The sequence below is a fragment of the Momordica charantia genome, unplaced genomic scaffold (genome assembly GCF_013281855.1).
Source record: "Momordica charantia cultivar OHB3-1 unplaced genomic scaffold, Mcharantia_2.0 BLBB01000170.1, whole genome shotgun sequence".
Classification (NCBI taxonomy): domain Eukaryota; kingdom Viridiplantae; phylum Streptophyta; class Magnoliopsida; order Cucurbitales; family Cucurbitaceae; genus Momordica; species Momordica charantia.
The window spans coordinates 9,502-22,061 of record NW_028275326.1 but is presented as its reverse complement, the minus strand read 5'-3'; the positions used below and the strand labels follow the sequence as shown (position 1 = coordinate 22,061).

The 12,560-nt window shown below is 30.1% G+C and overlaps 2 protein-coding genes across 2 annotated transcripts; one reads left to right on the top strand and one right to left on the bottom strand.

Moving 5' to 3' along the window:
* Positions 1-2,542: 2,542 nt before the first annotated feature.
* LOC111024089 (NDR1/HIN1-like protein 13) lies at positions 2,543-3,515 on the top strand. Its single transcript, XM_022301677.2, has one exon. It carries the CDS (start codon positions 2,599-2,601, stop codon positions 3,397-3,399), a length of 801 nt encoding a protein of 266 aa, XP_022157369.2. The 5' UTR covers positions 2,543-2,598; the 3' UTR covers positions 3,400-3,515.
* Positions 3,516-8,338: 4,823 nt separating this feature from the next.
* Positions 8,339-11,372, bottom strand: LOC148207199 (uncharacterized). Its single transcript, XM_088118478.1, has 3 exons — positions 11,023-11,372; positions 9,924-10,251; positions 8,339-8,670 (listed from the first exon to the last, which is right to left on the bottom strand). The coding sequence occupies exons 1-3, from the start codon at positions 11,168-11,170 to the stop codon at positions 8,454-8,456; spliced, it is 693 nt and encodes a 230-aa protein (XP_087974604.1). The 5' UTR covers positions 11,171-11,372; the 3' UTR covers positions 8,339-8,453.
* Between the last annotated feature and the right edge of the window lie 1,188 nt (positions 11,373-12,560).

Below are 12,560 nucleotides of genomic sequence, written 5' to 3'. Positions count from 1 at the left end.
TTTAGAGAGACCTTGTTTGGCTCCATTTATTTTACATTTTAAAAAACGGAGTTGCATTCTATGTTTTTATTGTTTTTTAATGTGTTTGGTAGATTAAAAAATTATTCAAAGTGTTTAATAATATATATTTGTAAAGTATTGTTAGTTACAATATGAAATAATATTAATTAATTTATTAAAATATATGTTTTAGATTCTGTAGAATTATCATTTTACAATATTATATAATTTGTAATATATCATATTTTACATTTTTTTTTAATTTTAATAAAAATGAAATAAGTTTATAACATGAAATAGTATATTTATCAAAATAAGAACACCAAAAAATATGAAAAGAATTTATGAATTTGCACTGCAAATAAAAATGTTGTTTTCGAAATTCCCACCATTTGAATTACCAAAGCAATTTTAGAATAAATATGTTATATTAATTGAATCTATTTGATTATTTAGAGAACTTGAGGACAAGAAATAAATATGTCCCATAGTTTTTGGGTTAAAAAACTATTTTGATCCATGTACTTTCAACGGTGGACTTTCAAAATGTTCACTTTAGTTCCTTGTACTTTCAACTTTGGTTCATTTTAGTTTTTGTGCATTTGTTTAATTTCGTCCTTATATTTTAAAAGTAACCATTTTGTCCCTATTTGTTGATTTTTTTTAATAAAGAAATATGTTGAGTTTATTGCCGTGTTGAAACTATGATAAGAAAAAAAAAATAAAATTAAGAAACCAAAATCATCACTTTTTTAAAATGTACATAGATTAAAACGAACTAAAATTAAAAATACAAAGATCAAAATAAACATTTTGAAAATAAAAAAACTAAAATCAAAATAGTATTATTTTGACTGAGGCTAAGGCGCTTCAGGGATAGGGAAGTTGTTGTTTTTTTTTTTTAAATCTAAAGTCTTTTTAAGTCTCCTCCCGAACTAAGGCTATAATTCCAAATCTAGAATGTTCAACAATTCCGCGTTCCTATTTGGAACGAAGGTTTATCCCTTCCCACGTGTGAGGAAAGATCCTCTCTCTCTCTCTCTCTCTCTCCTCTTTCTCTTTGATGAAAACAAAGATATGAGAGAGAAAGACCGTGTCTGCCAACTCAACTCCACGGCCTGCCAAAAATTATATACAATTTTTTTAATTGGTTTTTTATGAAAAAATTAATATATCTTTATTCTTCTTCCAATTGTCTCTAATACATAAATTACCGTTTTTTTATGTTTTAAAAATACAGATCATATTTTTTATTTTTAAATAAAATAAATAGATATCTTAATCGATATGTTATTATTCTTTTTAATATACATTAAAGTTTACGTTTATTAGTTTGGAATAGCATATTTGGAATTTGGTAAACTATATTATGAGATGAGCTTAATGTTTTAATTACTTTTTTTCTTTTCTTTTTTCTCCTTTTTGATATACTTAATTAACTAATGGAGTTATAATGGGAAGGTTTAGTTATAACGATTTGGTAACTTTGTGTGGATTATTGCTCAAATTCAAATGTTGGAGATGCTATTGTTATAACTCCTATAAATCATAAATGATTTCAATAAATTTTCTAGAAAAGTTATATGTTTAACCCAAAAAGTAATGATAAAATTAAAATTATAACGCAGTGTTCCTAAAATTTAAGGAGTTTTAATTATATACTTCAACTTTCAATTTGATTTTAATAAATTGTTATCATTAAATCTCACTTAATATACATGACCATATCAATTTTGTTTAAATACGGTCAGTTTTAAATTGACAGAATTAATGAAAAATATTTTACTTGACACAAGATTGAAAGATAAGGAGCCTCTAAAGAAATGTTTTAAGGTGGAGTAAAGGTTAAATTACAATTTTAGTCTATAAATTTTGAGAGTTGTGTCTATTAGATGTTGAACTTCTAAATTTCAATTTTGTGTATAATATGTCCTTAAACGTTAAAAAGTTTGTAATTTAACTTTCAATTTTGTGCCATCCACGAACTTTAAAAATTTGACCTAAGACTAAAAGTTCTACCTAACAGACAACAAGTGGGGTAGGAGATTCGAACTTATGACCTTTTTTTATCGTAGATAGGTGTCAATTAACGTATAGTAACATTTCTATTTCCGCGTTTTGAGAAATAAAATTTTTTATAACTACCGACCTGAGTTTAACTCGACATTTAAACATCTTGCTCTGTTTGATTAGTATTAAATAATTACTGGGTATGTTCATATTTTTTTATTAAAAATAATAAACAATAACACAACTACAAAACCTAAATAAACAAGAAACCATGTTATCAATAAATCAACGAGATTAGTATAAATTTAATATTTTCTTGAGATAATAATAAAGAGAGAGATAAAAACCGACGGACAAAAAAGGCGCGTGAGAGAGAGTACCTTATTTGACGTGTTCGGCGACTGCGGCGCGTGCGCAAAATCTCTGACACCCAGTCATGAACTGTACCTCACATTTTCTTTCATTTTCTCTCTCTTTTTTATTTTAAAAATTATTTTCTATATTTCCTCTTTTATATATAAATTCTCCTCCTCCTCCTTCTCCCACCTTCTTCTTCATCCATTTCTCTGCTCTTTTTCTCCCACTCCCATGGCGGAACGCGTCCATCCCGCCGATTCCCCCCGTCCGAGCACTTCCTCCGCCGCCTCCGACGTCGCCACCAAGCCTCAGCCTCTCTCTCCCGCCGCCGAGAAGCCGCCTCCGACTCCTGGAACCTACGTCATCCAGATCCCCAAGGACCAGATATACCGCGTTCCGCCACCCGAAAATGCTCGCCGCTTCGAGCAGTACACTCGCCGCAAGCACCGCCGCAGCCGCTGCTGCTGCTGCCTCTACTGGCTTCTCGCGATCTTCCTTATTCTCATCGTTCTCCTCGGAATCGCTGTTGCGGTTTTCTACTTCGTCGTGCGCCCTAAATCGCCTAATTACTCGATCGACGCCATCGCGATTAGAGGAATCAACTCGTCCGCGGCCGCCTCGATCTCTCCGGAGTTCGATGTCTCCGTCCGAGCGGATAATCCGAACAAGAAGATCGGAATCTACTACGAATCAGGTAGCTCCGTCCAAATCTATTTCTCCGATGTGAAGCTATCCGACGGCGTTTTGCCTGCCTTCTTCCAGCCGCCGAAGAACGTCACTGTGTTCGGATCGACGTTGAGAGGAACCGGCGTAAATCTGTCGACGAAAGCGAACGAGGCGCTGATCGATTCGCAGAGGCGGCAATCGGTGCCGTTGAAGGTGGAGATTCGAGCACCGATCAAACTGAAAATAGGATCGGTGAAGACGTGGAAGATCAGAGTGAAGGTAGTATGCGACGTGACGGTGGATCGGCTGACGGCGGCGGCGAAGATCGTTTCGAAGAACTGCGATTACAGTGTGAAGCTATGGTAGAAGGAAGTGAGATTGAGTTTCTTCTTCTTCCTCTTTTTCTTTTTTCCTTAATTTTAATTTAAATTTTAGAAATGTTACTGTAAACTTTGTAATGAATATACACATGATTTTGATTTTTTTTTTCCTTAATAAAGTTTCCTTAAAAGAACGAAATTATAAAATTGGATTTATTTTAAATTGATGGATTAATAAAGAGGGCAAATGGTAAGAATTTGGAATTAGGGCTGAAAACGTGGAAGCATGTTTTTATTTTTATTCCGCGTACGCGTGATCTTGGGGAATGTGGATTTTGTTTCAAATGCATTTTGGATAAAAATAAATAATTGGAGAAAAATTAAAATTAAAAATGATTGGAACATTGCGAGAATATGGATATTACTCTTACGAGAATATGGATATTCATTACCACGTCAAACATTATTTTAAAATAATGTGGGTTCATCACTAATAAAAAATTATTTATTAAAAACGATATTAATTTTTTTTAGTACAGCAACCTCATGGTTAGAGGTATATGTCAATTACTGCTGAGCTGCTTGCTTTCGCAAAGGGCAATTAATATTAAAAAAATTGAAGAAGTTATTAGATGTTTTAACCATCAAAATCATATTAGTTTTTTTTCCAATAAAAAAACCTCAAAATGGTTTATCTTCCAACTATCGGTATAAGTCATACATTATACTCTAAACTTATGAAATCGTCGTAACTTGTTCAAAATGGTTTAAAACATCTCTAAAGTATAATGATCGTTAAAAGAAAAAAAAATTGAAACCACCGTAAAACTATGACATTTGTGCAAATATATTTTTAAACTTATGAAATTGTTACAATAAAATTTTTCGACATTTACTTTTTTTTTTATATCCTATCCGGACCAACTAAGTAATTCCTATGATAGATGGTTATTATGAGGTTTGAACTAATTCTCTCTTAATTAACTTTAATCCCTTTCGACCAATAGAACACACATGATGATTAAAAATTTTCGATATTTACTAGTTGGAGTTAATTTATAACCATAGGATTTAATGTAACAACTTTAACTTTATAATGGTAATTAAGAAAGTTAAAAGAGTGATAGTAACAAACAAACTTATAGATCATTGTTCCTTCAAATAATAATAAAAAAAAAAACCTATCTTATAGGGTTTTTGTGCAATTTTTCCTAAACTTTATTATTATCTTTATCCTTTCATCAAACTTTACTAGATATTTCTATTGTTAGTAAGAAGTAGGAGAAATTCAAATTGAGAATTAATTCATAATTTTTTTAGTACACTTTAATTTATGATTATACCTCAAAAGGATTGGACGAATTAATTTATTTTTTGTATAACATTACTAAAATAAAAGGTAACAATTAACCTGAACATATAACTCATCTAGTTAACGTATATATTCTCGATTATCACATGCCTTGATATTACTAAACCAAAAAAAAAATGAAATAAAATAACAACCAAAATCACACTAATAAAACTCATTAATCTCATGTTTCTTTATTGATTTATAAACCAAAGTTATAAAAAAAAATAATAATGTCTTTAATAACAAAAGAACAAATTGAGTGGAAGAGAGAGACCTTGAAATTGTCATTGGAGCTTGTGGGGTTTGCCAATTGCATGCAAATAAAATGAAACAGTTGCCAATTTGGAAAATTCACAAGTTTTGGGTAATGAATTTAAAACCCTAAAGTCTTTTTTCTTTTTGTTTTTTTTTTCTTGGGATAATTTGGACTTTTTCAAATTGAGGTCACAAATACTCTTACTTTTCTAGAGTTTATATTATATAAATTCTAACTCTAGTTTGGAAAATGTCTCCATCTAACCCTAAACTCACCATACATTGGTTTGAAATAATCTTCATCAAACTTATTTATGGTTACTAAAGATTTTAGTCCCAAAAAAATGGAAAAAAAATTAAGATAAATAAAAATTTCTCGTCAATGTTATCCTTTTAGTAATGGTTTGAATTAAACGAGTGGGAGCCAAAATGAAATGAGTGGTATTTTTATTATAAATTTTACGTCAAATTATAAATTTAATATAACCCTTTAATTTTGAGCCAAATTTCAATTAAGATCTCTACCTGAACTTTGAAAAATGTTTATATTTTGTTTATGTTAATATCGAACATTGACATGGCATGCCTAATAAATAAATATTGGTTGATTTGGTGTGACATGACAGTCTCCTTGTCACTATATAGATATTTTATATGTCGTATAATTTTATTGAAGGATTAAAATGAATTATTTTTTATGATATTTTAAATATGCCTTTTTTACACCATAATCATGAAATTACATACTATGTTTTTATTAAATTCTTTCTATAATAAATGTTAACATTAATATACATGCTATTGGTTAAATTTCCATAAGACTTGCAAGCTAGATGCCAATCAAATTATAATTATTCTTTTTTCATGAATTTTTAGTAATATAATAATATGATGTTGATTTTATTTAGGTAATTTAATCTATAAGAAAAAAATTGTTACATCACTTAGATTTTATCTAAACTAATCTAATCAAGGCATCAAATAAGAAAAATGGTTGAATTTTTCCCAAAGTATATTTAGTCAGCTGAGAATAAGTCAAAATGAGATCACTAAGAAGAAATTTATTGAGTTTTTAGGTTAAATCTTTTTTCTAGATAAAGTGTCAAATTGTTAAGACATGTTTGGTATTCAACTTTGATTTGATTTATCTGTTTTTCCAAATAAATATAATTTAATGTCTACCAAATAATTAACATGTCAAATAATCGACAAGATCGATCATTTTTTTAGTATTTACGGGCTTGTTTGATAATGTTTGTGTTTCTCGTTTCCTCTATTTTAATAAATAAAAATATAATTGTATGCTTCTTGTTTCTTGTTTTTTCTTCTTGTATTGAAAAAATAAACATAAACATGTTACCATTTCTCCGTTCTCTAAAATGAGAAACGAGAAATAGAAATGTTATACTATATATTTTTTTTTTTACATAAATACAACAAATGCGGGAATGGAGGATCGAATCCCGACCTTTATAGGAAAGAAACGAGATGATAAACATAAACAACTGAGCTAATTTTATGTTTCTTTTTTTAGTTGAAATAGAAATATAAACAATTTGAATTTTAAATCCTTCTTATGTATGAAAATTTTGAAAATATGAAATTATCACAACCTCAAATATAAATTAACATTATTGTCATTGATATTTTAAGATTTTCTATATTTGTATTTTTCGTTACTAATATTGACATTAAGAAGAACATTATATGAAAAAATGACCTCAAATCCATATTCATCTTTTTGCCTTTTATTTGTTATATATATTTCAATCACATGAACTTTAATATTATTGACGATTAGATATATTTAGATTTATAATATTTAATTTGTAAATTTTCAAATGAATATAATGAAATATAAGAAGAGAGATTGAATTTATTAGATATTTATTTTTGAGATTTTGAGAGAGAGAGAGAGAGAGAGAGAGAGAGAGAGAGAGAGAGAGAGAGAGAGAGAGAGAGAGAGAGAGAGAGAGAGAGGAGAGAGAGAGAGAGAGCAATTTCACCATGTAAATTTCAAAAGTTGGTAATTGGTATCCCCATTAAAATAATAATAATAATAATAATAATAATAATAATAATAATAATAATAAGTAAAAAATCTGACCCTTTCTGCAATTAAAATGATTGCATAATTTTTATTATTGGGAAAAATATCCTTCCCGTCGATTTCTAGTTTAATTTTCAATTGTTCACTATTTTTTAATATTCTATTTTACCTCTAAATTTTGAATTTAATTTTTATTTGGTCTCTAAGATTGAAAAAATATTACATTTTTATTCTTTAATTTTGGACTTAGAGCATAGTTCTATTTACATTTTTATTTTTGAATTTTGAGTTAATATTAATTTATAATATTATATGCTTACGGGATAAAAATATTTATTTTATATTATTTTCATATAGGTGATGCGGCGAAAAAAACAAATCTCTCTCTCCTACGGCCATCCCGTCCCACCGACCAATTAGAGCTCTTTCTTTTTTTTTCTTTTTCTTTTTTCTGACAAAAAATTGATCTTTGAAATACAATTACTACAATTAATATTTACTCACAAAATTTTAATAAAAGGAGTCGTTTAGAGCTTAGAATGCAAATAACTTTGAATTTCATATTTTCTCTATTCCACTACCACTATTAATATTTGCTTGCACAATTTTAATTATTTCTACATGAAAAAATAAGTCTTGTAGAAAGTAGAATGCAAATGACTTTACCACTAATAATATTTATTCCTTACATAATTTTAATTATTTCTGCGTGGAAAAAAAAAGTCAGGTAGAAATTAAAATGCAAATGACTTTGTATACTATTTTATGTGCTATATATATATATTTTAGATTCTCTATGGAAAACAATCTTTTATTTCATACTTAGTAGAAAAGGTTAATAAAATATATTAATAATTTAAAAAATCGATATAAGAGGATCAAAAAAATTATTTCCCATTTTTCAACATCTTTGAGGAAAAACTTTTTCCAAATCTCTAATCCCATTTTTCTTAATATCCTCGAACTCGAGCCAATTTACGTATATCTAGACTAATCTACATTTTGTTGGGAAGAAACTCGTGAAATATTAAATCCGAATAATTTTAACTCATTCTCTTTGAGTCATTTACTTTTTTTTTACTAGCCCGAAATAACAACGAGGTCAACCTCTATGATAGTTATCTCAATCTCATCTTATAAATGGAGATTCTCCACTCTAATCGGGGCGGGAACCGGGGACTGGAAATGTTTTGCTAACCCTAATTAAGATTTGAGTTACCTTCAAAGAAAAAAATATAAGTGATGGAAAAGATGTGATATCCTATTAATCATACATGGAAAAGATTCTTAAATGTGACAAAATAGCAACAAAGGCAAACAAGAAACTGACCTTTAAACCCACTTGATGCATATAATACAGGATTCAGAAGTCAGTCTTGAAATTTCCCACAAGATAAAAAAAATAAGTATCTGCAGGACAATATAAGATGAGATAAATCCTTCAAAGTACAATAATTTTCCTATGCAAATTGTCTCCAATGGAACCTCCATGTCCATGGTGGTCGTGGTCATGGTCGTGAAAAACAAGAGTCAGAATACCTACCACGCACAACACCGAACCTACTAGAAGTTTGTCGTATCGTTCGACCCAGTGAAACTTGAGCTGGCTGGCGCCGTAGAATGACAGAGCTACCAACGAAGTCATCACAGTTATTGTGCTGCAAATCCAAAATCAGAGTCAACCTAGTATCGATGGAATGAATCTCAGATTTAAAATTGCCTTTTGAATGTGTATGGTATGCATGATCATGAATGGTTTTTTAAGCCCTGAGTTCTTAGGTTAATAACTAATTAGAACTCGAAGCGGAACAGAAATCATTCAAACTAAGCAATCAATTCCTTGGAATGTTAAGAAATAAATCAAGTGCGCTCCTTCACAAACATTATAACATTGATATGTCCAACTTAAATGCAACGCGTAATTAAATAGTAGAGGGAATTGATTCAAGTGATGGTAACCACCTACCTAGGATATAGTTTTTTTTTTTTCTAAAATTCTAAAAATATTCAGTAGGAGAGGGCAACCACATTTGCTTCGAGGAAAAGGAGTATATTCCATAGCAGTGGTCTTGGAGTTCTTCTTTGAACAACTATTTTCATGGACATCTTTTTCGACCGGACCGAGAGACGGATGAATTTGACTACAACAAAAATGGGGTGTGGGGATTTGAGAAAATGAGTCATATGCCTTAATCGTTGAGCTATACTCATGTTGACATGATTTATTTCTCCTCATAAGCACTATACAATGGATTAACATCTGCCCAGATACTAGGGATAGTAATTTTCGATCTTAGACTCCTCTCGAATCTTCTTTGCCAACAATTTTTTTACCATTTGGCGTCCCCCTCCCCACAATATGCATCCTCCCCATTCATTTCATAAACTATGAAGTTAAAAATTTCAAAGACAAATATAGATTCTTTGCTTGGCTTCTAGCTATTGGCAGGATCAAACCAACGATTTCATTGAAAGATGCTCTATGGGACTTGGTCTAGTGGTATGTGTAATGTAAGCAAAGTTCTGATATCTCTTATAGTTTTGTCCATTCTATTAAGAGATTTGGAGAGAATTTCTGGAGACCACATGTTTCTCATTCGCTTCTCTCCCTAGAGGAACCAAGATTGGATTGAGGAAGTTTTTTTGTGTCCACCTTTTTAATGCTTCTCTTTTGGCCAAAGTCAATAAACTAGTCTCTTTATAAATTATATGTGTGTCTATATATATATATATTTTGTCTTTTTTTTTTTTTTGGTAGCCCCCTTGGCCGACTTAGGGATGGTATTTTTAGGCAGTTTTCATTTTCTTCTATCCATTTTTCTTTATAAAAGTTGGTTTCCTTCTCCAAAAGAAGAAAAAAATTGCATAATGTACAACAGACAAGAAAGTTTTGCGCCCAAAGAATTGATACCTGAACAGCAGCACTATGATGGCAAGCACCATCATGGAAGATGAATTTCCAACAGCAAGAAATACTGGAAGAGTGGTTGCACAGGGAGACAACGCGGGTACAAGGACAAGACCAGCAACGGCCATTTTCTCCATTGGTTGGTTGTGGGTGTGACTGTGACTACCTCTTCCAGTCATAAACAACAAAACATAACAACCTCCAAGAATGATAAGCAAAAGTGAGGCCAGCTTATGCACAGTTTCTTCACCGGCAATGGTATTAGCCATTGTGATTGCTGTTATTCCAAGAAGTGAAGTAGATATGACATGCAAAATTGCTCCAAAGGCAGCTGCAAAAACAAATATGCAGCTAAACATAAGATTTCCAATTGCAAGCATTCTGAGACTAAAAAATACACAAAACATCCCTTCCCTAAGTTTTGTAAGATAACAAAATACATGAACATTTCAGGCTTCTATATTATTTTAATTTAAAAAAAATGCACATCTTTTGAGCATTGTAGTCTATAATCCCATTTCAAAAAAACCAAATAAACAATTGATCAAACTAGCTCAGTAGAGGCCAAACCGAACTAACTACTATTACGTTCATGCCCTAAATAAAATATTAAATTTGATCATAATGAGATCTGGAGTCCAGTTGAGTACAAATCAAAATCAGCAAAAATGACATATACAAAATGAATCATTCTGATATATGAGATAAAAAGTGATGATAAAGACCAACTACGATACATAGTTCGTCGTCAGATCTAACAATTAGTTGATAGTTAGGTAAATCCTCCTGCAGCTACCAATTGTCAAAAAAAACGCGCAAAAAACTAAAGCGAAATCTTCGGAAATTATACACAGCGTTGCCACATTTACACCGGACATGGTTGAGAGAAAAACACAATTTAACAGCATTTTGATAAATCAAGTCCTGCTTCTGCATCAGTAATCTTCCTAATTCCCATACTACCAACCACCATCACAGGAGCTACTCAAGCAACAATCAAACATATTTCCGAGAAACTCACGAGAAAATAAAATCACAAGGATAGTGAAACGAAAGCGAAAATATAAGATCTAAGAAGTGTGACCGATTACAGAAAACATACTGACGAGGAGAGTCCTGGAGAGAGTCCATTTCTGGACGCGGCCGACGACGGAGAAAGGGAGCCAGTGAGTAGGAATGAAGGAATGCAGAAGCGACACCGTCGCAATTCCTCCGATTGTGGACAGATCTTCTGCAGTAAAACCTTCCATTTACCTCCAAAACGAACCAAATCCCTCGCCAGACGACGTAAAAATCGCGTATTTCGCTACTCCGGTAGAATTTCAACTCGCCGGAATGGAATCGGAGACAGATCTAGTACTGAAATTGAAAGATTTCTGCATCGGAACCAATCCGGAGCAATAACTTTGATACCAGAGCTTTCATCGGTTTGCTTTGGTTCTGTGCTTTTAAATGTTTTTCTTTAATCTTTACTAATAATTTCTCTATTTAATTTTTTTAAATATAATTGTTTATAATTTTGCCAAAAAAAAAAACCTTATTTATAAGGATCTTTTTTATGAGAATTATATTTTATTTGTCTAAAAAATTATTTGTTAGTTTTTTATTTTAAAAAACACTTGTAAAGTATTATACAAGTTTTAAAAAATAAAAATTGACTATTAGAAAATGATATCGGTTTTTAAACTTTCGTCTTCTTAAATTACTAGTAATTTAACACGAGCATTGCACGTGGTATCTTAATTTTATCGCATGATATATTAACGTTAATTTTAGTTATAAAAAGTTATGAATCAATCAATTACTACAATAATTTTTATTTATAACAAAATAAATTATCTATCAATATTAAGTGATTTTTCTGATATATTTTGATAATTATTTATTATTTTCAAAATTTAGTAACACTTATTAAAATAAATAGCTTGGAATAAATTAATTTACATATATTTACAACAACCTCGTGGTTAGATAAACATGCATTAACCGTTGATAAGCTATGCTTTTGTTGGCCTTAAAAATGTTGTTATTGTGTGTCTAACAATAATATTCGTAGAAAGTATATCATAAAATAAAATGATAGGATAGTTATTTATTCTTCATGTATATGAGAAAATCAAAAATTAATACTGTCGTATTTAAATAAAACAGAAACCTAAGAATTTTTAAATATGTAAAAATATTTAAAATAAAAAATAATGATATTAAAATCAACTACAAAATAGTCTAAACTTAAAAATAGCAATATTGATGAACAAAATCAAGACGATTATCCTATATTTTCGTAAATATAGAACTGACAAATGCTTGCAAGAGACACACAATGATAACTATTGCTAAAGAACGCTACTCTACAACATAAAAAAGAATATTGAAAATGTTAATATTCTATCACTAAATCTAGAAACCATGATGACTAATGAGAAAAAAAATATGTATAAAAAAATAGAAGAAATTAGTATGAAAATAAAGAGGGTGAGTTCTATGGTCAGAAAAGTTACAAAAATCTTTGAGATTCTAAGACTTCATATCCCACCATTCAACCTAATTAAATGTAAAAAAATATAATTTTAAAATTAATTTATATAAATAAAGGCAAAACTTTTGATATACTGAATCTTTCATGTTTTGTTTGTCTTT